This window comes from Narcine bancroftii, chromosome 8 (assembly GCF_036971445.1).
Source record: "Narcine bancroftii isolate sNarBan1 chromosome 8, sNarBan1.hap1, whole genome shotgun sequence".
Taxonomy (NCBI): domain Eukaryota; kingdom Metazoa; phylum Chordata; class Chondrichthyes; order Torpediniformes; family Narcinidae; genus Narcine; species Narcine bancroftii.
Genome location: NC_091476.1, coordinates 176445118 through 176472248, shown reverse-complemented (window position 1 = coordinate 176472248; position 27131 = coordinate 176445118). Strand labels below are relative to the sequence as shown.

The following is a 27131-nucleotide window of genomic DNA, read 5'->3' as shown; positions in this document are numbered from 1 at the left end:
GGACTGAAATAGCGGCCAGGAAGTGGACGGAGTTACCGCAGCCAGGAAGTGGACGGAGTTACCGCAGCCAGGAAGTGGACGGAGTTACCGCAGCCAGGAAGTGGACGGAGTTACCGCAGCCAGGAAGTGGACGGAGTTACCGCAGCCAGGAAGTGGACGGAGTTACCGCAGCCAGGAAGTGGACGGAGTTACCGCAGCCAGGAAGTGGACGGAGTTACCGCAGCCAGGAAGTGGACGGAGTTACCGCAGCCAGGAAGTGGACGGAGTTACCGCAGCCAGGAAGTGGACGGAGTTACCGCAGCCAGGAAGTGGACGGAGTTACCGCAGCCAGGAAGTGGACGGAGTTACCGCAGCCAGGAAGTGGACGGAGTTACCGCAGCCAGGAAGTGGACGGAGTTACCGCAGCCAGGAAGTGGACGGAGTTACCGCAGCCAGGAAGTGGACGGAGTTACCGCAGCCAGGAAGTGGACGGAGTTACCGCAGCCAGGAAGTGGACGGAGTTACCGCAGCCAGGAAGTGGACGGAGTTACCGCAGCCAGGAAGTGGACGGAGTTACCGCAGCCAGGAAGTGGACGGAGTTACCGCAGCCAGGAAGTGGACGGAGTTACCGCAGCCAGGAAGTGGACGGAGTTACCGCAGCCAGGAAGTGGACGGAGTTACCGCAGCCAGGAAGTGGACGGAGTTACCGCAGCCAGGAAGTGGACGGAGTTACCGCAGCCAGGAAGTGGACGGAGTTACCGCAGCCAGGAAGTGGACGGAGTTACCGCAGCCAGGAAGTGGACGGAGTTACCGCAGCCAGGAAGTGGACGGAGTTACCGCAGCCAGGAAGTGGACGGAGTTACCGCAGCCAGGAAGTGGACGGAGTTACCGCAGCCAGGAAGTGGACGGAGTTACCGCAGCCAGGAAGTGGACGGAGTTACCGCAGCCAGGAAGTGGACGGAGTTACCGCAGCCAGGAAGTGGACGGAGTTACCGCAGCCAGGAAGTGGACGGAGTTACCGCAGCCAGGAAGTGGACGGAGTTACCGCAGCCAGGAAGTGGACGGAGTTACCGCAGCCAGGAAGTGGACGGAGTTACCGCAGCCAGGAAGTGGACGGAGTTACCGCAGCCAGGAAGTGGACGGAGTTACCGCAGGAAATAGAAAAAGCATGTCAGAAGGAAAATGTTAAAATAATGGGGGGTTTTTAACACTAAAGTGGAGTGGGGAAAGTTGGGAAAGTACTGGATCTTGGCAAAAGAGTTCACAGGATGACTTTTTGAAACAGCTTGTTGATAAGCCCACTAGGGGTCTGGCTGTTTTAGATTGGGTGGTGTGTAATGAAGTGGAGGTAATTAGAGAATTAAAGGTATTGGAACCTGATCTGTATTTATGATTTAGTAATACACAAGTACAGAGGTGTGAAGCTTCTTTGATGGTTTAATAAAAGTTGAAGATGGTTCCCCAGTACATGGCATATATGAATGATAACTTCCTCATGCTCTTTTACCCCCTCCCCAACAAAATAAATGCTCTGTAAACATAAACTATGATAACTACAGGGTGCCCCTAAACAAATGGTGGCAATTGCAATTACAGAATAACACAAGAATGAGTGGATAGACTGGCTGCTCACTGCACAGTCCTTCAGTCATTCTGGAGGACATCATATTCTTCTCACGCAGAGAGGTAGAAGTTGTCAGGGTACTTTCTGACCTTTCTACACTCTTTGCCTTCTGGGGTGATGGCTTTGTGGTGGTAAGGACTGAACTTGCTCTTTGATGAACCCTGTTGGAACTTTGAGTAGGACATAGTGTAGGACTTCTCTTTGGAGCCATAGAGCTGCTCAGTTGGGGATGATTGGTTGAGCAGTTCACATTTCAGGAGACTCTTTCAAAAGATATTTCTGGAATATCAACAGTAGGTTGTTGTGGGGGTGGGGGGGGGGTGGAATATGCCATGTGATGATCTGGAGCTAGACTTGAATTCTCTATGCTGAAAATGTTTTTTAAAGTCAAGAAGGCTGAATTGATTGAAAGAAAATAGAGAGGAAAGCTACTGGGAGGCCTACAGAATAATGCAGAAAGATAAAATTACCATTTATGTTCAAGACCTTGAACAAGAAAAGGTGATAAAGAAGAGAGGCCGTCCTCGAAGGATCCTAGAGCTGTCTGGAGGGTAGATGCCCGTGGGAATAAGCCTGGAGCTGGGGAGACCTTGGGCATCGCTGTGCAAGGTCTCCCTGACAATGCCCATGTGCCATGGGTGAAGAAGTGAATGCATAGGGAAAAAAACAGGCAATTTTAAAGGCTCAAGAAACCTCCAGCTCCAGCGGTGCAGGAAGAAGAAATGAATGTTGAACAGAGTTTTGACCAAAAGACAGGAGAAAATAAGAGTCTTGTATATCCACAACAGAAATGAAGAAATATATGGATACTTTCCAGCTATCTTTGCAACAGTTAACAATTGAAGTTAAAAAATGCAATGAGAATATAATTGAAAATAAGGATTTTACAAAGAAGGTAGAGAGAATGCAGGTGCAAATGGTCAAAAGATTTGAAGTGATGGAAGAAAAAAATTAAAGGTAATGAATTTGAAATTCAAAATGTTAAAGAACAAATGAAGAAAGTTCAAGCTGAAGTGACTACAACAAAAGATCAATTAACTCAAAAATTGATTAAGTTAGAAAATTTCAGGGGAAGAAATAATATAAAAATTGTTGGACTTGAAGGCGACCAAAGGGCAAGACCATGAAGAGATCTTTACAACGTTGGATTCTGCAAACTCTGCAGGTAACTGAATTTCAAGGAGAGATTGAGATTGAAAGAGCTCATCGAGCATTACAACCTAAACTGCAGCCAGATCAAAAGCCACGTTCGATACTGGTCAAGTTACTTTGTTCTGAAGTGAGGGAGAAGATCTTGGAGCTGGCCGTGAAGCAAGCGAAGAGGAAACAATTACCATTGATTTATAATGAAAATAAGATTTTCTTTTACCCTGATTTTCTTTTTAAAAATAATTCAATGCTGTTTAAAAATGTGCTTTGGGGAAAAAGGTTACACTTTTGTTTTAAGGTACCCAGCAGTGTTGAAGGTTTTTGTTCCTGAGGGGAAAAAACAGATTTATTTTTACAGAACCCAATGAAGCGAAAGTGTTTGCAGATTCACTGCCTGAGAAAATGAGACAAGAACTGGGAGATATCTGGAGAGGAAGCAGATATGCCAGCTCTATAAAATGCTGGTTGGACCACAGTCACAGTATTTGGTTCAAATTTGGTTGCTCCATCAAAGGAAAGATGTAGTTGCTTTAGAGGGGGTTTACCAAGATGCTGCTTGGAATGGAGAAAATATCTTGTGAAGAAAGATTTAGCAAGCTAATATTTTTGTCTTTAGAGTGACAGAGGTCTTCAATTGAGAGGCATAGATTGGATGGGCAGCCAACACCCTTTTCCCAGGAAACAATGGCCTACACAGAGGACATCTGCTTCACATGAGTGTTTAGGGGAGATGTCAGAGGTAGGTTTTAGAATGGGTGCCTGAATGCATTTCAGGGAGTGGTGGTGGCTAGTGCAATTGAAGACTTCAATAAGCACATGGATGTAGGAAAAGTTGAGGGTTATGGGTGCAAGGGAGGGAAGGCTTAGATGATTGTGAAGTAGGTTTGTATAGGTAAGCACATCATGGGCTGAAGGGCCTCTACTTTGCTGTAATGTTCTTGCAATCACCTGTGTAACAGTGATGGTGTTACTAAGGATTGCATTATTTGCAGAGCACTTGAGACTCTTCAGGAGGTGAAGAATGTTGAACTTGTTTGTTGTGAAGGTTACAATTAAAACCAATATAAACACCAGCTTTTTTTCTAGACTTTCACTGAAAGTGGTTTAAAAATCATAAATGCTGTTCTGCTTCATCTCATTATCCATCAGTCACAAGAGAACAGGAAGATTTATAGCCCAACATGTGCATCAGAACTTCTCTCAGAGAGGTAGAATAACAGACAAATGGTGGGGAGGGTGAGATCCATGATACAGCTGTTTGATGCTTTTCAATTTCCCCACCAGTGTTTTCTGAATAGCATGGACAATAATTTCCTGCTGGTTCACAGGGCTAGAGCCATTTTTTCTAAATGTTACAGAGCTTAAATACCAACGGTCTAAAACCTAAAATTCACGATTAAATTTTATTTCACTTATTTTGTGCACCAAACATTCCACACGTGGCACTTTTGCCCAGGCATTGCTCTTGCATTGTCTTGTTACTGGCCAGAAGCAAGCTGGAAGTTGTGTTGTGGGGGTTTATACCCAGAGCACATGCAAACATGGCTCTGTGCATAGATCAACTTGCAATTTACTGCAGATTGATGAGATAAGGATATCAATTCTTAAAAGTTCTTCTGTCAGGTTTCCTGATGTCAGTCGTGTCCCTGAAAGTAGAAAGGTATTATGTCAGTGATGTGCTCCTAGTTGAATAGTTAACAGAAGATGTGGGCTGCCCTGTATGCTCCAACTATTTTACTGATCATTCATTCACCCATGCTAGTGAGGAAGGAAAGGAATGGTGCACCACTTCTGACCACATTAGGTGCACAAATATTGCCAGTAAAATTTCAAATTTTCATTGTGAAAAGAATTCTTAATTCTTTGATGGATGTTATTTAAGACAATTGATGGATAACACAATCCCGCCTGTGTTCAGCAGCTTTTATCCATCTTGAACATGTAAGACCAGGTCCAATCGATCTAATTGGTGGTGTTCTCCTACACTCCATTTCGATTTGTGTCTGGTGAATCGAACCAAAACTAAGCAGACTATGGTTTAGTAATACATAGTTTAATCTAAAAGGTCTCTGCAGCACATTGTGTGTGGACTTGAGGGTGGCAGGAGTGAGAAAATATTTGATTCTAGTTATTAAGCCCAGCCTTTGTACTCTTTTCCAATTAAATTCCTGAAGGGAAGTTCTGAAAAATTTTGCATATTTTAATGGCACCAATTTTTATCCATTTCACATTTGGCTGATTACTTTCTGCAAATGAACCTATGTTCCCAGAAGCATTGGAACTCCCAATTCCCCTGGAAAATCTGTTTCCATGACTACTTTTTAAAAAATCTATGATCCATTTATCATTCTCATCAGCCCATGTTTTCATGATTCTGTGTTTGTAAGCAGAAGTTTAACTCTGCCTCTACTGGCAGCCTGTCACACTTGTCCAATGTGGGTATAGATAGGATATTCACACTTGTATACACGTTCTCCCTCTTCCTTTCTTTCAGTTCTATACTTGTTCAAGAAACTAGGCAGAGTCCATTATTTATTCCCTTTATTCAATTATTTAAAGCAACTGATTCATTATCCCACTGCCTTCAGACTGAGCTTCAGTTGTATAATACTTGTACATATCATTATCTTTCACAGATGGGCTGTCAGGGATAAGTGGCAGGAAATATAAATATAAAGGAAATCTACGAGGTGGTAAAGCTCTTTAGGTTGACTAAGCCAATGATGTGTGATATCATTTATCGGTGTTAATGGCTGGATTATCCGTTGTATTTTAGCGATGCAATAGTGCTGAACGATAGAGGTGTACGTCACAGCAAAGTTGTTTCTGCTGACACAGGGTCAGCTTATCATTGAATCAGGAGTGCGAACATTTTATTCCTCGACTGGCATTCAATTTGCTATTAGCACAACATGAGCTAATGTCATGTTGGCATTCGCATTTGGGTTTTGAAAAGTCCTTAATATGGGATGTATTTATAAATTGCACCATCAATCTATTTCAGAGCACAAAAATGCACAATATTTAGCTCTTTCATCAATGTTCCAATACATAGTTTGCCTTGAAATGTTATTTTTTCATTCTAACATCTCCAATGTCCTATCCCACAGATAACTGTGCATCCTAGATTTTTCCATTCTAATGTCTCCAATGTCCTATCCCACAGATAACTGTGCATCCTAGATTTTTCCATTCTAACGTCTCCAATGTCTTATCCCACAGATAACTGTGCATCCTAGCTTTTTCCATTCTAACGTCTCCAATGTCCTATCCCACAGATAACTGTGCATCCTAGCTTTTTCCATTCTAACATCTCCAATGTCCTATCCCACAGATAACTGTGCATCCTAGATTTTTCCATTCCAACGTCTCCAATGTCCTATCCCACAGATAACTGTGCATCCTAGATTTTTCCATTCTAACGTCTCCAATGTCCTATCCCACAGATAACTGTGTATCCTAGATTTTTCCATTCTAACGTCTCCAATGTCTTATCCCACAGATAACTGTGCATCCTAGATTTTTCCATTCTAACGTCTCCAATGTCTTATCCCACAGATAACTGTGCATCCTAGATTTTTATGCTTTAAAAGTTTGTATATATTAGCAGCAACAATATAATTTCATTTTCATACCTTAATAAATTAGTGCTCCAGTATTTTACAGCTGGTATTAAATAATTTGTATAGAATTGACATGAATGCATCAATATATTCTGCAGGATTACACCGAATCAGTCTATACTCCTCTTTCCTCTTCTGCATTGATCATTGTGATCGTCTATTCACTTTGTTCCCTTGAGGAAGGACTTAGACCTGATCCAGTTAGTTGAATATCTACCTCCTTTGGACACTGCAAGTCCTGCTGATTTACTCCAGAACTTGTTTTCACTTTTCCTGCCTGTGTTCTAGCCGCTGTAATGACAGCGGTGTCACTAGTGCGGACTTGGGAGAGTGGGAAACAGACCCAGTGCTGCTCTGCTGGGTCCTATCACCTGGCCTGAATGCTGACAGCTCTGCACAGGCTTTAAATGGCCTGGTCAAGGGGTTTTTAATCCTGCAACCATAAGGGCTATGCTGTACCTCAAAAGCAACAGACTCTAGGGGAACAACAGACTGGTGCAGGCTACCAGAAATGCAGAAACATCCCCTGTTGAGAAGAAACATAGAAGATCCTACAGGGCAGTGATCATGGCAGTGGACCAACGAGGGGCTCAGTGACTGAAGGAGCCACACAGACTGGGTGGTTGGTGGCCTTCATTTGAAGATCCCACACAGACATAGACTGACTCATGGAAACTAGGTAGCAGAACTGAGATTCAAGAGGGTGCTAATGGCAGGAAAAGCTCTTGAAGGGTTTAGGCACTGATTCTCAATTTGGATCTGGAGCTCAGGTTGCTGATGGTTTGAACTGGAGTCTCCAGCCACGGAGTCTGAGGGCTGGAGGAGATTCCACAGGCGCTGGTTTTAGTGGCTTGGTTAGAATAAAGGTTAGTGCGATGCCTTTACAACATCACTCCAGACTGGGCCTGGGGTTCAAGTCCTGCCCTGTCTGTAAGGAGTTTGCACATTCTCCCCATATCTGCATGGGTTTTCTCTGGGGGTCTGCTTTTCTCCCTCCCTTTGAAACACCATGGGTGTAAGTTAATGGGGAGAAGATGAAATGGCTTGTCACTGTGCTGTATGTCTAAATTTTTTAAAAATAAAGGGACTCTTTTGCTCCTTTCTTCTGTTAGGGGTATTGGGCAATGTTCATGGTGATTGTCTATGGCAAAAGTGGAAGTATATCATGTACATTTGTAATTTGCAGTTGTGACAATAAAGGGAAGCTTTGAACCTTAATTTTTTTTTGTTACTCCTTGCATCAACTATTCTCAGTGGTGAGTTTCTTGATCTCAATGTTGGGTAGGGAAAGTATTTCTCTTCGTGATTAGATGTCTTAGTGATCATTTATATTGATAACCTCCACATATGCTCTTCCCACAGCTGGATGTATTCTCTCCACCTAATACTTTCAAGTCACTTCTCAGCCACTTTTTTGAAGAAAAAAGAGACCCACTCTTTATTCTTCCATATGCCCTCATTTTCTGGAATCTTGCACATTTGCTCCTTGTCTGGTGCCTCTGTAGTTTTCATAATCTGGTGCCTGAATTAGTGTTCAATGCATGATCATCAAGGTTTAGTCTTGGTACAACATCCCAAAATTGTAATCCTATTTCTGACAAATGAACTGTAATGCTGGCTTTTCTTAGCTACTTGGACCATAGAACAGTCCAGCTCAGGAACAGTCTTTGCAGCCCATGTGTCTGTGCTGAACAGTTAAACTAAATTTCTGCTGTTTACTCCAGTCCCTTCCTATTCATGTCTATCCAGAAGCCTCTTAAACACTACCATTGTCTCTGCTTTCACCACTACACCTGGCAGGCAGCTCATAGCAGGAACCAAACACTATTTAAAAAAAATATTGCCCCTCACCTTAAATCACGTCCTCTAGTGTGAGACGCTTTTACCTTGGTATGACACATTGACCCTTTCCTCATGGTTTGCTCACCTGTGGTGCAAATTTCAGTGCTGCAAAAATTTAATGGGTCTGAAAGCATTGGTGGTGAAATAAGTGGAGTTGTTTCAGCACAAAGCCTCTTGGAACTGGACAAGTAGGAAAAAACATCGCAAAGAGCGAGAGGGTGGCAAGAACTGAAGTAAAGATTAGTGATGGAAAGCAGGTTTTCACTGTAACATCAAAAACCAGCAGATAGAGAGAAAAAAGATAGATTGAAACAGGAAAGTAGAAGAAAACTAGAGGGTTATTGATGACTTGGAGAAAATTAGATTGTTGCAGAGTAGGTTTATGTAGATAGGCACATAAAAGGCTGAAGGGCCTGTACTATGCTGTTATGTTCTAGTGGGGGGGAAATCTTCAAAGAGTTGGTAAGAGTTTAGGGCCAGAATATCTTGGTAAGGATGAAAGGCTAAGATGGCAAGATGAGTAAGCTGTTGATGTCAAAGAATATTGAAGGTTTCATCAGGGAGAAAATGGAAACGGATGGCAAGTAAAGGCAGATAGGATTAAGGGAGTCTCCACCTAATATTGTGCAAGAGAAATTTAGACACTAATTGGGTCAAAACAGCTGTGAAGTACCATTTTAGGGCACTTACCACATTATTATTAGAAGAGTTAGAACTATAACATTCAGAAAAAATTCCTTAAAGATATAATTTATTTCTAAATGACCAGTTCTCATATTACCATTAGCTTTGTGAATTTCCTTAATTTGCTGTTTGGCTACCAAAGTTTTTAATTGATTAGTGTTACAAGATCAAACCAGCAACAACAAAGGTAGATCACACAGGGGTAAAGATGAACAATTACTTTATTAACAAAAAATTCACCTTAACTTTAATTCAAAATCCCCCCTTTTATAACAATGCCCACTGGTTACTATGCAAATCTCTGTAACAGTGTAAAACTAATAAATTCCCCAGCCTAAATATAACATATGTAATTAAAGTCTAAGTTATATTTCCAACCAGCCCACAGAAAAACTTAGACACAAAACACACAAGACTCACAAAACTGCAATCTCAACTGAAGCAAAGATCATGAACAAATTTCAGTTTCTTTTGGTAAACTGAAGCCAAAAGATCCTTTTGTGTGAGAACGAACAAAATTCAAAGTTGTCTTGAAGTTGTCAGCCCTAATGCTTGCAGAGAGAGGAACCACTGGCTTGGTCCGGATCCTTCTGGCTGCCTTCGGAATGTTCATCCTTTCTGAAATTCCAACATTCTAAACTGTCCGCCAGACCATGACTCGTGCTCTGGGCCTTCTTCCACTCCACAGTGCCATCCAGTGGTGGTTTATCGTCCAAGTCCAGAAATCTTCAGATCATTTTCTGCACATGGTCAGTCTGTCTCCCACTCGCTCAGCAGTCCACCTTCACCTTGGTTCTCTAAGGCAAACTGTCACTTTTTAACATAAAACCACACAACACACAGGCCAATACACAACACTCTGTAACATTAGCCAATAGTTTACCTGTTTTATTTCCATGAATACAATTGACTTTTACCTTTTTAAAAGTTGGCTTTCAATTGGATATATCAGAAGATCACATTGGTTTAATTTGATCATGCTGTTTATATGAAGCAGAGTCTGGAGCCAGAGTATATTTTTGATCTAATTGTTTCATTTGGTTAGCTAAATCACTTTTCTTTATTTAGCCTTTTCCTTAATACTTGCAGTATAAGAAATAATTTTCCCCCTAATTTAAAAAGTCTTGAACACATCCAAGAAAATTAGACAGTCTTAATTTGTTCCTCCAAGAATTTTTTAATAATTTTTTAATCCTATAATGAGGTAAAATTAAAATACCAATATCTGTTTATTTGGGAGAGACCATAGAAGTTTAAAGATAAGAACACAGGAACATAGTCATAAATAATTATTTATATTCACAAGATCAAATTAATAAGATAATTTGACTGTCAATAAAAAAAATTGATTTGAAAATGTGTGAACATGAGGGAAAAACTGAATATTCCATGCCTTCTGGATGAAAGAAAAACAGATATCAATAATACTGCATTTTAGTAAAAAAAAAACTGAATAAATAGTCGGTTTATTCAAAGTGGCTGGTTTAGAAGTCAAATGGCCCAAAACTGGATCAAACCAGCAATTAAAGCCTCCTCCCATCACTAATGAATAAAGGCTCAGATCAGACAGGGATGAGGAAAAATAGTTCAAAAATCCAGGGTCATCCACATTCTGTGCATAAACATTAGCAAACACAATCAATTTATTATAATTTCCCTGTAACATTTGTATCTGACACAATATATTGAACAAAGAGGATTGTATGATTTTTTCTTAATTGATACCCCTCTGGATTTAGACCAAAATGAAGAATGAAAATGTAACCCATTCCATCTTCTAAAAAGATGTTGTTACTATTGCATACATGTGTTTTTTGCAAAAATATAATTGGGACCTTAAATATTTTAATGAAAGCCAAAAATCTTATTTAATTGCAGGGTGGTTGAATCTTTTAACATTAAAACGAATTAAGTTAATGATCCATTTTGACTATTAAAAAAAAAACAAGAGGCTGGCAAATAATGGCTTATTCCAATTATAATGAACAGACCTTGGAAACAAGATGACCAAAACCATGTCTTTTTAGAGCCAAAACACCTTCCAAGGAAATGAAAACCCTCCCTCCCAAGCCAGAAAAGCTGACCAAGAGACAGAAGGCAAGCTACTACCTAAATTGCCCATCTCCAAAATTTCTATTTGCAAAACTACAATATTATAATGAAACCTTGAATCTTTTCCAGACAAGACAAAACAGTTACTGCAGTTAATGTCAAGGACAGAAATAGCAATAAACATTGTGTTATATTATGAAAATGTAATCATTATTAAAGGAAAAACCTTAAAAGTAGAGAATACATAGATATTAAAATATCAATTTAAATAGATCATAATCAAAAAACTTTACATGTTAAATGATGGAAAAAAAATATAGATGTCAAAAAACTAATCAAAATTTAGAAACACTGAGGCATTAACTCCATGATTTTATTCTATTAGGTAAACACTAAAAGATTCAAGAAGTAAAACAGCCAACATAGAATTAGAGAAACAGTTAATCAGGTGGTAAGATGATAGATGGCAGATCTTTCAAACATTCTGGGCTGCTTTGACAGAACAGAACCATTTCTTAGAATGGTCCTTCAGTGTGATCTGAAAAACAGATTGCTTAATACCTTGATTGTAGAATTCTGACATGATCTTGCATTTAACACACTCACTCATAACCTCAGGTGAATAATCCTCAGCAATCCAAACCTTCTGACCTTTGTAGTCAATCATTCCTCTGTGACTAGATTTCTTTATTAAAAGCTCCTAGTTTGAAATTTGTGAAAACCCAGAATAACTGATTGAGGTCTCTGATCAGGAGCTGGTAGAGGATCTGTGCACGATCTATCACGGAAAGTCAGTAGAACGTCCGGTCCAAACCATTCTAAAAGAAAATCTACAAACAATATAGCTGTATTTTTACACATATAATGAATGTTATATTTGTATTTTACAAACCAATCACCCCCATGTGTTGTGCATGCTGTACAAGAACATTTTTAGATGTTGAAAGAATGCACAAAATCAATAGCAGGCATGGGAAAGTCAAACTGGCAATTTATAGCAGGGGTGGGAATATAGCGCCATTGAAAGAACACGCATAATTTATAGCAGCTTTGGGAAAGACAAATTTATAGCAAACATGAGACTGTAATTAGTGGCAATGAAAGTGGGCACAATTAATAGCAGGAGTGGGAAATCTTGATCTTGGGAATAGCTCTTTGTACTGAATGGCATGGTATTCCTATAAACAGAATATTCTGACTAGGGCCTTGCACCTTATCAATGTTAATTACCCATTCCCGTCCCTGAGGGAGGAGATTAACATATCAAGTGCCTATGATTTGAGACAACATTAGAATTAAAAATCCTGCTTAACTCTGAAGCCTGCCTTCAATCTATTTAATTGATTCCTCTCCAAAGCTTGTTAAATGTGTTGCAGTAGGATATCATCTATATCATGGGCAATTGACACCTCTGGGAGAAGTTGATTGTATTAACTGTGACATATACTGGTATGTGCTTTATCTCATGTCCTAATTAAATGCAAATTGCTTTTGTCAATCGGAATTTGGAATGCTATATCCACGTGGCATATGCATGTGTGTGTGTTATACGCAAATATTTTAACACAATTTATTATTTTCTGCACATTCTATGCATTTGCACATTGAGTGAAAATATGGTAATGGGTTACCCACTTCTAAGCCCATAATCTAAGTTACTACTTCTGCTTGTTTTCAAGGTTTATACTCTTCTGCATCAATTTTTCATTAGTCTTTGATAGCATTTTACATGACTCTTGCACATCATCCACTCTTCCATCCAAAACGATTCCTTCGTTATCTTGAATACATTTATCATGTTCTTCAAAAGTTTCTTAAAGAATCCAATTTTGCTTAAACTCCTTCTGAATTCTTTTATGAATTGTTGAAATTCATTAGAACATGTTGTCAAAGCAGGAAGATCATCTTTTCTAGTTCCTTTAGCATTCCTTTTAGCCGTTAAAGACAGTTACAGTTGTGAATCTAAATAAATTCAGTAAACAACATTAAGTTTAAGAACAGAGTTCAAAAGGTTGGAAACAGCAAGGTAAGTGGAAGCAACTTCAAAAAGCTGCTCTCCATCAACAGCCAGCAGGAGGCCCACTCCCACTTTTTAATGCTTTCTCCTTCTACCTGTCTCTTCACCTTCAGATTTGTACTCTCACCTCTGAGCCCCTTCCCCAGTTTCTTTTCCCCCTTTATATGTAATTTCACTTATACTATCTTAAGCTTGATCAAGGGTTTCAACTTAAAGTTGACTGACCATTTCTATCCATTGATGCTGTCGGACCTGCTGAATGCCTCCAACAATTCTTTACCTGTTCAGCTCCTGTGGTTTTGTGAACTCTGCATCGCCATCAGTTTGATTCGCATTCAATCAGATTTTTTTTGCAATCTCCCTATTTACCCCTTCCTCCAGTACACTGCTTTCCCTTTCCCTGCCTTGTTTAGATGGAGTCCATTGCATTGTTATAATTCTTTTCTCCCCAGATCAAATGAAAAGGAACTCATTTCTCCCACACCAGCTTTGATTCACATATTACTTCTCTTGACGGGTGTGCTTTTTCACAAGTGAAGGTTTGAACAAGTTCATTTCAGCTTTCAAATTAAGTTTGTTAAGCATCTGTGATTTGATACTGTCTACACATTTTCATAATTAGCTCTTAGTTTAATTGCCAATCTTAATTATCCAATTTTTCAGGAAGCGAACAAATTAAAATACTGCTCTTTGGGAATGGTGTAAAACTGCAAAGCCTTCCACTGAACATGTTCTTCAGACCGAGAACATCTTCAGATCACCAAACTGGGCAAAAACCCGGCACCAATTACAGCAGAAGGAACTGACAAATCTAGCTGTCCTCTTCCTAGGACAGTGGGCACACAAGTGGGAGAGGAAGACAGGAACATGCCCTTGGCGTGAATTGAAAGAATTAGCTTCTCGCATCTTTGGTGTCTCGTGGTCCCAGTCATAACCTCGAGGCATATGGGAAGCTGGTTGTCATTGAATTGATTTGCTGAAATTGTCTTGGGGGGGGAGGGGTGTGAAAATCAGTGACATTTTAATGCAACCAGCTTGAATAATTTTTGTGAACTCTGCATAGTATAGGTAGGAATAAGGACAAATTGGCAGTCTGCAATCACCGTTATTAAAACTCCACACATTTAATGTTGCCTCCATTTGTATGCTGTTGAGGCTGAAGGAGGAAATCAGATGATGTGCCAGGATTTGTTTCCGGTGTTCATCAGCAGAATAATGTGCTACCTTCCTGGGGTCAAGAGAGGAAATCCTTTATTAACCTAAGTAGGTCATGCAAAGTGAGTAGATTTAGATGTTCGCCAGAATTCTTTAGTGAGCATCACTCCAGTTTGTCGAGTTTACTCCATCACATCACACCTTATTCATTGTATAGGACAACCAATCTTGTCAATGTGCTCTCACATCCTCAACCAGGCTCCTACCATTGAGACTCACTCGCATCCTCTTGTCATTCCATTCCTCTGCCCTTGAGGCCTTCACTAAGTAGATGAACTTCATTGGACTAATTCTTTTCTTTGGCTTGGCTTCGCGGACGAAGATTTATGGAGGGGGTAAAAAAGTCCACGTCAGCTGCAGGCTCGTTTGTGGCTGACCAGTCCGATGCGGGACAGGCAGACACGATTGCAGCGGTTGCAAGGGAAAATTGGTTGGTTGGGGTTGGGTGTTGGGTTTTTCCTCCTTTGCCTTTTGTCAGTGAGGTGGGCTCTGCGGTCTTCTTCAAAGGAGGCTGCTGCCCGCCAAACTGTGAGGCGCCAAGATGCACGGTTTGAGGCGTTATCAGCCCACTGGCGGTGGTCAATGTGGCAGGCACCAAGAGATTTCTTTAGGCAGTCCTTGTACCTTTTCTTTGGTGCACCTCTGTCACGGTGGCCAGTGGAGAGCTCGCCATATAATACGATCTTGGGAAGGCGATGGTCCTCCATTCTGGAGACGTGACCCATCCAGCGCAGCTGGATCTTCAGCAGCGTGGACTCGATGCTGTCGACCTCTGCCATCTCGAGTACCTCGACGTTAGGGGTGTGAGCGCTCCAATGGATGTTGAGGATGGAGCGGAGACAACGCTGGTGGAAGCGTTCTAGGAGCCGTAGGTGGTGCCGGTAGAGGACCCATGATTCGGAGCCGAACAGGAGTGTGGGTATGACAACGGCTCTGTATACGCTTATCTTTGTGAGGTTTTTCAGTTGGTTGTTTTTCCAGACTCTTTTGTGTAGTCTTCCAAAGGCGCTATTTGCCTTGGCGAGTCTGTTGTCTATCTCATTGTCGATCCTTGCATCTGATGAAATGGTGCAGCCGAGATAGGTAAACTGGTTGACCGTTTTGAGTTTTGTGTGCCCGATGGAGATGTGGGGGGGCTGGTAGTCATGGTGGGGAGCTGGCTGATGGAGGACCTCAGTTTTCTTCAGGCTGACTTCCAGGCCAAACATTTTGGCAGTTTCCGCAAAGCAGGACGTCAAGCGCTGAAGAGCTGGCTCTGAATGGGCAACTAAAGCGGCATCATCTGCAAAGAGTAGTTCACGGACAAGTTTCTCTTGTGTCTTGGTGTGAGCTTGCAGGCGCCTCAGATTGAAGAGACTGCCATCCGTGCGGTACCGGATGTAAACAGCGTCTTCATTGTTGGGGTCTTTCATGGCTTGGTTCAGCATCATGCTGAAGAAGATTGAAAAGAGGGTTGGTGCGAGAACACAGCCTTGCTTCACGCCATTGTTAATGGAGAAGGGTTCAGAGAGCTCATTGCTGTATCTGACCCGACCTTGTTGGTTTTCGTGCAGTTGGATAATCATGTTGAGGAACTTTGGGGGACATCCGATGCGCTCTAGTATTTGCCAAAGCCCTTTCCTGCTCACGGTGTCGAAGGCTTTGGTGAGGTCAACAAAGGTGATGTAGAGTCCTTTGTTTTGTTCTCTGCACTTTTCTTGGAGCTGTCTGAGGGCAAAGACCATGTCAGTGGTTCCTCTGTTTGCGCGAAAGCCGCACTGTGATTCTGGGAGAATATTCTCAGCGACACTAGGTATTATTCTATTTAGTAGAATCCTAGCGAAGATTTTGCCTGCAATGGAGAGCAACGTGATTCCCCTGTAGTTTGAGCAGTCTGATTTCTCGCCTTTGTTTTTGTACAGGGTGATGATGGTGGCATCACGAAGATCCTGAGGCAGTTTACCTTGGTCCCAACAAAGCTTGAAAAACTCATGCAGTTTGGCATGCAGAGTTTTGCCGCCAGCCTTCCAGACTTCTGGGGGGATTCCATCCATACCTGCTGCTTTGCCACTTTTCAGTTGTTCGATTGCCTTATATGTCTCATCCAGGGTGGGAACCTCATCCAGCTCTAGCCTTAGGGGCTGTTGAGGGAGCTGGAGCAGGGCGGAATCTTGGACTGAGCGGTTGGTACTGAAAAGAGATTGGAAGTGTTCTGACCATCGGTTGAGGATGGAGATCTTGTCGCTGAGGAGGACTTTGCCGTCTGAGCTGCGCAGCGGGCTTTGGACTTGGGGTGAGGGGCCGTACACAGCCTTTAGAGCCTCGTAGGCTAATACAGGCTATTATAATCACTCATACACCCATAATCTCACTCGCTGCATCAGAAAAGAGCATAGCTAATGAGGACAAGGAAGGATGGGTTCTGAAATGGCCCTCTGGAGCAGTAAGCTTACTACTGTCGAAGATGCTGGAGTTCACAGGCCTTTTGGTGTCAATGACCATTGGAAATGGAGAGCTTATCTATTCACTCATAAACATTTGCTATGAAGTGCTGAGATATTTAATTTCAATATCTATATGATCATTCTCAAATGGATAACTTGTAACTCTACTTTTCCAGAGTCATTTCTCTACTCAGCCCTTACCCACGTCTCTTCCATTTCCTACCCATCTGCCCTGGCTCCCTTTTCTTCTAGATCCAAAAATGGGATTCCCTCATCCTTACCTACCACCCCACTAGCCTCTGCATCCTAACACATTATCCTCAGCAATTTCCGTCACCTGCAACATGATCCCACCACCAGACACATCTAACCCTCTCTGCCTTCCACACTGACTGCTCCCTCCGTGACGCCCTTCCCACTAATTGCCCCCTTGGCATCTTCTACAGCCACAGGAAGTGCCACTCTTACACTCGCCCCTCCTCCATCACCAGTATTTGGGGCCCAGTCCTTCCCCTCCTTCCTCGCCAGTATTTGGCTTTCTCTACATTGGAGACACTGGATTCAGACTGGGAGGCTGCTTCACTGAGCACCTTTGCTCTGTCCACATCAATAACTGGGGTCTTTCAGTGGCCAACCATTTCAGTTCTGCACCCCACTCCTGCACTGACGTCTGTCCATGTCCTCGAGTACTGTCAAATGAAGACCACTTTTAAATTGGAGGGTCAACACCTAATATTCTGGTTGGACACTCTCCAACCAGATGACTTCTCGGGTTTCCACTAGATCACTCCCTGTTCTCCCTCTTTTTCCTCCAGCTCTCCACCCTCTTCCCTCTCCATTCCCAGTCACCCCCCCCCCCCTTGCCCTGTATGCTTGTGTTCCCTCCATCCCTTATCCACCTATTAACTCCTGACTGTGGGCCTGTGCCTGCTCTTCCTGCCTCTTCCCACCAACCTGGACACCAGTTTGTTTGGGTGCTCGCTGACCTTTTGTTCATACCTTAATGGGCTAAAGCCCAAAATGTTGGTGAAGTATCTTTATCTTTGCTGTATAAACACTGATTTGCTAAGTTTCTCCAGCTTTGTTTTTACTTCTATCATTGCCAAGACCTTCAAGCATGAAAGAGCCATCAGTAGAACACCTGACAATGAAAGCTCAAAGCTGCCAATATTTTTGAGGACCCACCTTGCAGAATTTATCTATGTCATGTTCCACTGCGGGCACACACACTCCAGTGCATTTTGTTAGATTGATGAATTGTTTTTCAGTTGCCAACTCCATACTTCTTCACTGAGCAATAAGAGGTGACCATACAGATAGCTATAAAGAGTCCACTTGACAATATCAGTTCAGGTACTTGACTTCAGGGCCAACAATTTAAAAAAATTGGTAAGGATCAACAAGTCAAATGTGAAGTACTGACAAACACACTGCCCACGACTGCAGAGAGGATGGACGATGTTGACATACATGAGTAGAATGGTGTTGCTTAGAAACACAAGGATAACTTTTTTTGCATGTTTTATATTTGAAAGAAAATAAACAAAAAGAATGAATATAACAATATCAAAATTTAACATGGTTACAGAAAAAAGACTTAAGAAAAACCGCAATCCCCCTCCAAACCCAAAATGACATCCTCCCTCTACCCTACATCAAAACCCCCAACCACCAAAAAAAAGAGATTACCAAACAGAATTCATTTAATATCTGATAGGGAAGCTCAGTGACACTTAAAACCCTATCCCTATGTTTTCAAATTAAAATAGTCCAAATATGGGCCCCAAATCCTTTTAACTTATAATTCAAGGGATAAATATTAAATATTTATCTTCTCCAATGGAATACACAATCTCAATTCCAAATGCTATCTTTGTAAATTAAGATCCATTTGATCTTTCCACGGAATAGCTATACATTTCCTCGCCACTGTTAAAGCTAATCTCAAAAAAGCCGTTTGAAATTTATCTAACTTGTAAAACAAACATCAGACCACTACCTTTAGTGAATTTCAGGGGCCCATCAATAAGAAGGGAATATGCAGATGAGAACTCATATCAGGAAATGCTCGGTTCTCATTTATTGCCTCCCATACCAGTCACTATCCAACACACTGCCTCCCTTCCTGTGGCCAAGTCTGCACAGGCACCGACAGAACAATTTGTGACGAGTCTCTTCCTAACTCCACAACCAACCACATGGGCAGTCTGAGTAGTGAACTCTATCTCAACTCAAGCCATGGTGGCTCTGCCACACAGGAGCATTTGGAGGGGTAGAATGAAGCTTTGCAGTTACATTGGAAACAGTACAACAGTTTACATTCTTCAGGCAGGCAAATATTTTGTCCCCTTAACCTGTTTTGCCCATAGTTGGTGGGTGTTGAGACACTCACTTAATTGCTTGGATGATGAGTGGGAAAAGATGGGGAAGGCAGGGTGGGTGTGGACCCCTGGGCTGCTCCTCTCTATGACTCCATCTGACTGAGGCAATTTTAGCTCAACCTGCCCATCCAAAATCTGGCAAGATTGATTGCAACACCAGTTCCTATATCTTGCCTAATTTTACTCTCCAATGAAGGTATAAATTGAGTAGTGTAAATCTGATATTCCATTTGATTTCCAGTCCAGCAAATTCAATTAAAAAATACCCAACACATCATGTAAGTGCACCCAAAGGTAGGAACTAAGATTGAGAACCATGAAAGCTGCAGATGCTGGAATCTTGAGCAAACATTGATCTGCGGGAGGATCTCAGCAGGTCAGGTCAGCATCCATAGAGAGAAAAGGTCAGTGAACAGTTTGGGTTAGAAATCATTATGAAGACGAATATTAAAAATGGAGTGATCCCACGTACATGAGGGGGGGGGGGGGAGGGGAAGAGCTAGGAAAGGGCCAAGATGTGATAGCATATGGACGGAAGGTGGGAGAGCTGGAGAGGCAATAAGAGGAAGAGATCAATGAGAGGTGGAGGAGAAAATTAGAAATGTAAGAACAGCTGCAGGTAAGGAAGAGATGAAGATAATGGAACCAGACAGATGGGTGTTACGAGCGGATTTTTTTTAAAAATCAATATTCATGCTATTGGATTTATAGCTGTCCAGGGGGAATAGGATGCTTGACAATGGACGAGGCCCAGAGGACCCCAAAACCCAGCAGCAATAGAAATTCACCAAGACAAATGGTTACTTAAACAAAAGTTGCTTTTAATTATCTTTAAACATGAAAACAGGATCAAACTCTAACTTAATACTATTAACTTACCCCCCTTCTAATTAACTTACCCCCCTTCTAATTCTATGCACACGTGTCTGTAATGTGTGTATAAGTAATGTGTGTATAAGTTCAGAAAAATTCTTTGATTCACAGTCCAATCTCACTTCTCATTCTTCTAAGTTCACCAGTATCAGGCAATTCTTCTACTGTGCACAGAATTTAATATTTATGAATCTTCACCAGGATTTGGTGCTTGAAAGGTCAATGGTTTTTGTTGGTTTTCAGAGAGAGGTGTGTTGCTAGTTGGATACGCACAACTGATTCCTTCCGATCTTCCCGAAGAAACTTGCCCCATCAGGGTTTTCCGGGTGATAACATTTTTCTTTCAGGTCACCAAAGAGTTCCTTTTTGTTTCCCTTATTTCAAGTGAAACATTATGCAGCCAGTCCTCTCCTCTTTTACAGATCACAAGGGCTTTGACCAGGCTGAACTAAAAACTCACAACCTGTCTTCAAAATGAGGTGTCAAACGAGCTTCCAAAAGCCACTTGTCTTGTTCCAGTCCCAGCTGCCTGCTGAACTGTAGAACTGAATTAATTCTCTCTCTCTCTCTCTCTCTCTCTCTCTCTCTCTCTCTCTCTCTCTCTCTCTCTTCAACCACATGACCATCTTAGAACAGCAAACTACATTCAGACAGATTGTGGCACCGGACCCAATCTTCTGAGTCTGTTCATCTCTTGCTTTCCAAAACAATAATTCATTACTCCACAGCATATCCAATTAACACTTCTTGTGAAGTCCTTCAGCAAAGCATTTTCCATTTACAAAGGCACTGGGAGCCTGGACTGTCTGGCTTGAGCAGAACTCTGGCATTTTAAATGAGATCTCTGTTGTGAAGTGTTTGTGTTTGTTTATGACCTACACTTTAAAAAAAAACACAATTTATCTCCTTTAAAACTTATCTATATAAATATAGCATAATCTGTCACAGGCCAAGCACAGATATATTTGTGGAATGCTGAAGGGCATTAAAATTTTTGGCTGCAAGAAGCTCAAGTTTGGACCCACACAGAGAGTGCAGTGTTTGGCAAAGTGTCATTCAGTTTGCATTTCGTCTCATCGACGTAGAGGAGTCCACATTGGGTACACCCAAATCAGTAGATGAGGTTGGACCATGTGCATGTAAAGCTCTGCCTCACCTTGAAGCTCTTTTTGTGGCCCTGGATGAAGATGACGGGGGAGATGTAGGGGCAGGTTTTGCACTTTATGTGGTTACACCTGGACGTGTCTAAGGGAGTGGAAGGATGTGTGGAGAGAGTAGAGCAAATGAAGGAATCTAAGAGAGACTGATCTCTATGCAAGGATGGTGGGGAGGAGATGTTGCTGGTGGTAGGATCATATTAAAATTGGTGGGCTACTCAGGATCCTTTAAACTAGAATGGTTGGGGGGAGGGAACAAAATAGTACAGAGCAGTAAGGAGAAGGTTAGAATGCAAACAAAGAAAGTTTGTAGTAAGTATTTGAATATGGATGGGCAGGTGATAGAGAAGGGAAATGCTCTGGAAGAAGATGAAGGGCAATTGGCAGGAAAAGTAAATAATGTTGTTATTAAAGATGAGGGAAAACAGGGATTAAAAATTGGGAAATCTCTGAAATTCATATATTTTAATGCCAGGAGTATTGTAAAAAAAGGTGGATGAGCTGAAGGTGTGGATTGATACTTGGAAGTATGATGTGGTAGTGATTAGTGAGACATGGTTGCAGGAGGGATGTGATTGTCAGCTGAATATCCCTGGGTTTCGTTGTTTTAGGTGTGATAGAGTCGGAGGGGCAAGAGGAGGTGGGGTTGCATTGCTTGTCAGGGAAAATATTACAGCGGTGCCGAGGAAGGATAGATTAGAGGGCACATCCACGGAGGCTATTTGGGTGGAACTGAGGAGTAGGAAAGGAGAGGTTACACTTGTAGGGGTGTATTATAGACCACCCGGAGGGGACCGAGACCTAGAGGAGCAAATCTGTAGGGAGATAGTAGATATTTGTGATAAGCACAGGGTTGTAATTATGGGAGATTTTAATTTTCCACATATAGATTGGGAAACACATTCTGTGAAAGGACTGGATGGGTTAGAGTTTGTGAAATGTGTGCAAGATAGTTTTTTACAACAATATGTAGAGGTGCCAACCAGAGAAGGAGCAGTGTTAGATCTACTATTGGCAAATGGGATGGCTCAAGTGACGGAGGTTAGTGTTGGCGAGCACTTCGGGTCCAGTGATCATAATGCCATCAGCTTCAATGTCATTATGGAAAGAGAGAAGTCAGGGCCAAGGGTTGAGGTTTTTGATTGGGGAAAAGCTAGATTTGAGGAGATGCGAAAGGACTTGCAGGGTGTGGATTGGGACAATTTGTTTTATAGGCAGGATGTAGTAGGGAGATGGAAGTCTTTTAAAGATCAGATTTTGAGAGTGCAAAAGCTTTATGTTCCTGTTAGGTTAAAAGGAGGGGCAAAAGGTTTGAGAGATCCGTGGTTTTCAAGGAATATTGGAAACTTGGTTCGAAGAAAAAGGGAGGCATACATTAGATATAAGAAGCATGGAGTTAAGGGGATGTTTGAAAGATACATTGAATGTAAGAGGAATCTTAAGAGAGGAATTAGGAAAGCTAAAAGAAGGTACGAGGAAACTATGGCAAGCAGGGTGAAAACTAATCCAAAAGAGTTCTACAAATATGTTAATGGTAAAAGGAAAGTTAGAGACAAAATTGGTCCCTTAGAGAATCAGAGCGAAAAACTGTGTGTGGAGCCTAGAGAAATGGGGGAGATATTGAACAGTTTCTTTTCTTCGGTATTCACTAAGGAGAAGGATATTGGGAGATGTGAGATAAAAAAAGCAAATTGGGTAAATATGGGGAATATAGAGATTACAAAAGATGTAGTTTTAGGGCTTTTGAAGAATATAAAGGTGGATAAGTCTCCGGGACCAGACGGGATCTTCCCCAGGACATTGAGAGAAGTGAAGGAGGAAATAGCAGAGGCTCTGGCGGTAATTTTCCAAATGTCATTAGATATGGGGATAGTGCCGGAGGATTGGCGCATTGTGCATGTGGTTCCGTTATTTAAAAAGGGTTCAAGGAGGAAGCCTGGCAACTATCGGCCTGTAAGTTTGACATCTGTGGTAGGTAAATTAATGGAGAAAATTCTTAGAGATAGTACTTATAAACATCTGGATAGACAGGGTCTGATCAGGAGCACTCAACATGGATTTGTGGGAGGAAGGTCACGTTTGACCAATCTGATTGAATTTTTTGAAGAGGTGACTAGGAATGTGGATGAGGGTAGCGCAGTGGATGTTGTCTATATGGACAACATATAGACAATAAGGCCTTATTGTAAGGCCTTCGATAAGGTACCACAAGGAAGGTTAGTTAGGAAGGTGCAGTCTTTAGGTATAAATTTTGAGATAGTCAAATGGATTGAACATTGGCTGAAAGGGAGAGGCCAGAGAGTGGTAGTGGATAATTGTCTGTCAGGTTGGAGGCCGGTGACCAGTGGTGTGCCTCAAGGATCTGTATTGGGCCCATTGTTGTTCGTTATATACATTAATGATCTGGATGATGGGGTGGTAAATTGGATTAGTAAATATGCAGACGATACTAAGATAGGTGGAATAGTGGATAATGAAGAAGGTTTTCAAGGATTGCAGAGGGATTTGGGCTGCTTAGAAAAGTGGGCTGAAAAATGGCAGATGGAATTTAATGCTGATAAGTGTGAGGTACTTCATTTTGGTAAGAAGAATCAGAACAGGACATACGTGGTAAATGGGAGAGCATTGAGGAATACAGAAGAGCAGAAAGATCGTTCCCTGAAGGTAGAAACTCACGTGAATAGGGTGGTGAAGAAGGCTTTTAGTATGCTGGCCTTTATCAATCATTGCATGGAATATAGGAGTTGGGAGGTGATGTTGAGACTGTATAAGACGTTTGGTGCGGCCTAATTTGGAGTTCTGTGTGCAGTTCTTGTCGCCTAATTATAGGAAGGATATAAACAGAGTGGAGAAAGTGCAGAGAAGGTTTACCAGAATGTTACCTGGGTTTAAGCATCTAGAGTATAGGGAGAGATTGGACAGATTAGGTCTTTATTCTTTGGAGCGTAGAAGGTTGAGAGGGGATTTGATAGAAGTATTTAAGATTATGAAAGGGATAGACAGGGTTGATGTGGATAGACTATTTCCGTTAAGAGGAGGAAAGATTAAAACAAGAGGACATGAGTTAAGAATTAAGGGGCAGAGGTTTAGAGGTAACATGAGGGGGAACTTCTTTACTCAGAGAGTGGTAGACGTGTGGAATGAGCTTCCAGGAGAGATAGTGGCGGCGGAGTCAATTGTATTATTTAAGAAAAGGTTGGACAGGTATATGGATGAGAAGAAGATGGAGGGTTATGGGCATTGGGCAGGGAGGTGGGACTAGAGAGGGGTGTTTGGTTCGGTGCGGACTAGAAGGGCCTAATGGCCTGTTTCCGTGCTGTAAATTGTTGTTATGTTATGTTATGTTATGAAAAGTTAGAAGATAATGCGTTGGATGCAGAGGCTGGTGGATAGACAGTGAGGACCAGACAGTCTTTGTTCTGCCTGGGGGGATGTACGATTCAGTTTCACAGTCAGTGTTGTAATTTTCCTGCCTCATTCTGTTTCACAGAAAGTCATGCACACAAGAAAACGTCACTCAGAACTCTATAATGAACTAAACCAGAAATTCCACACATTGGACAGGTGTCGAGAACCTGAACTCTCAGGATTCAAGGTAAAGATTTATTTATTTAAGTTCTATTATGGTTGTATTGAACCTGTCTCAAGACTTTGTATTATATTTCATCTAGTAGTATTTTAATTAATGATGACATGGATCTCCAAGGTAATTATTGAAGTTTCTGACAAGACTCCATCATGGCCAAAATGGATAGATGGCTAACTAAAGGGTAGACATTGAGGAGACTCTGTACATGACGAAATGCATCATGCAAAATGGTCTCGGTGCTTTTTAAGTTATTGCAGCAAACTTTCTAAAAGCTTTTCCGGTTTAGATTTCCTCTCCTTCACAAATAAGATTAATTCTGTCTGCATTTCTAAACTAACTACAGGATCATTCAACCTCCCCAGGAGTAGATGCAGCACAGAATCAATTTTTAACTACTTGCATCTTAATTTGTGTTGCAGAGAAAATATTTACTTCATTTTAAATTTATTTTGTAAAACTTCTGCAGAATTAGTTCAAATTTATCACATAATCTCCCTTTAAATAACAAGGATAAGATTAATATTCTAACTATTCTACTTAAGTGCCAGATCTCCCAGCACAAACTTGAACTTAATCTTAACTCTCTTTACAAGTGGCCCATTGATATGGAGCAGAGGAAAAATCGATGCACTTGGCCACAAAAAGGGAACTAATTAAAGGCCTTGGCCTCTACCAAGTCTCTGATTGAAGGCTATTTCCACCCCTTTACCTTTGCACCCATAAGCTCCTGTTTATTGCAGGAATCCATTCCATTATCAATATCATCCTGAACCCCTCCTCCTTTACTAAGTTCCAGTCATCCACTTGAATTCCCAAACTTTAGCCAAAGCGCTCAATTGATGTGATTGAAATGGTTGAGGGAACTAGCTTCTTACACAATTTACAACATTCCAGATCAATTACTTTTTGCAAGTTAAATATAACAATTAATGTAAGTCACGTGTTTCATGAAGGTAAGTAAATAATAACACAGGCAAACTACTAAATCTACCAGAAGAAAACATAAAAATATAGAGGATCATATACATTTTCAAAGCTAGAGATACAAAGGATAATGTGGATGTTGGAATCTGGAGCAATAAACGATTTGTTTGAGAAATTCCGCGGGTCGAGCAGTATCCGCGAGAGAAAATGTTTTGAGGCAGATCCCTTCATCAAGAATGAAGCCCCTGTTACACTTGGATCCCACTAAATTGGCCGTTCAGTGTCCCGGGGTAGGAATGGGGTTTGGCTTTTCACACTTGATCACTCCTAACTGGGACACTGAATGTTTACACACCTGCAAGGAGCCATCCCCAGGGTTAGGACTGTTCTACCTTCTACTGGTGACATCATGACACATCGAGTGATTAAGCTTTATGTTTGAGCCCTTCAGACCCTGTTGTTGTTCCAATGTATAGAAACCTTTATAAGGGACTGTGGGAAAGCGCTAGCAATAAACAACAATGGCATGCAATTTTTAAAAGGTGTGGGAAAGTTGGTAGCGCTATTGTGCACAATTTAGAGATACCATGGGGAAAAACCAATGGTGGACCTGCCCTCCCAGAATGCAGTGCAGCAAAGAAAGGGCTGTATGCATGGCTGCATGCACAGAGCACTCATGGAGGGGTTTCTCTGCCACACGGCCTTCTGGGAAGTCAGGTCACTTTTTCCTCCACAGTCTTTATAAATTGCGCTATAGTGCTACCAACTTTCCCACGCTGTTTAAAAAATTGTCCACTATTGCTATTTATTTCCTCTCTGTCCTGCTGCAACTTACCCACGGCAAAGTTTATACCCTCATTTTAATCTTTTCTTCCTTCATGTTCCTGCACTCATGCAAAAACTTGGGTCATTTCTATCCCAGAATTCAATTGGCCATTCTACACTTGCCCAAGTGCAATGCTGGCATCAGCAGACACTGGGGATTGTACTAAGGGTCAAGGCCGTCAATCCCTGGCGTGAGATCATGTCATCTCATGCTGGCGTTGAGAAGAATTTAGTTTCATACTAGATCCTTTTAAGGCTTATTAGCCGTTAATTCCTGGGACCACTTGCAAGTGTGAAAGGGGCTTGAGGGTGCAGAGATAGTCAGTGTAGTGTAGACAGGATAGGAGGAGCTAAACTGGGGCCAGTGGAAGATTGATGAACCAGCGTGGAATGAAGAAGAGTGGTGGTTGATTGGCAGTTGCAAACACAAAAAGAGAGGCAAGAGGAATAAAAGGGGTCAGGTGAGTCTTACGGGGTGGAGTTGGATGATATGTGGCTACTGGACAGAGCACAGATTCTATACAAGATGTTCCCGATGTCTTGTTTGGTCTCATGAATACAGAGGAGGCCACACCTGCAGCACCAAATGGAGTCGATGAGATTGAAGGAGGCGCTCGTGAATTTTGTTTCACTTGGATGGCGTGTTTAGGATAGTGGTGAGGGAGGGAGGAGGTGCAGGTAGAGGGGCACCTGCTGCGACTGCAGGAGGAAGAACCTAGGAATTGATGTGCATGTAAGCAAGAATAAGTTGCAGGATCATTTGAAAAGAGGAAG

General features: G+C 41.8%; 1 protein-coding gene and 1 long non-coding RNA gene across 18 annotated transcripts in view; one reads left to right on the top strand and one right to left on the bottom strand.

Annotated features, from left to right (window-relative positions):
• Positions 1-27131, top strand: part of LOC138741615 (adhesion G protein-coupled receptor B2-like) — a 711436-nt gene that overhangs the window by 668466 nt on the left and 15839 nt on the right. For 14 of the 17 annotated variants that reach the window (XM_069895953.1, XM_069895952.1, XM_069895951.1 and 11 more), the window contains one exon: positions 24510-24614. In XM_069895953.1, the coding sequence (XP_069752054.1) occupies positions 24510-24614 (105 nt within the window). Of the gene's footprint in view, positions 1-13422; positions 13510-24509; positions 24615-27131 lie in introns of those variants that run through there. The other 3 variants (XR_011343611.1, XR_011343612.1, XR_011343613.1) reach the window with 2 other exon arrangements.
• LOC138741617 (uncharacterized) lies at positions 4142-10056 on the bottom strand. The gene is made up of 2 exons (XR_011343615.1): positions 9322-10056; positions 4142-4398 (listed from the first exon to the last, which is right to left on the bottom strand). It is a non-coding gene; the product is annotated as an uncharacterized lncRNA (long non-coding RNA).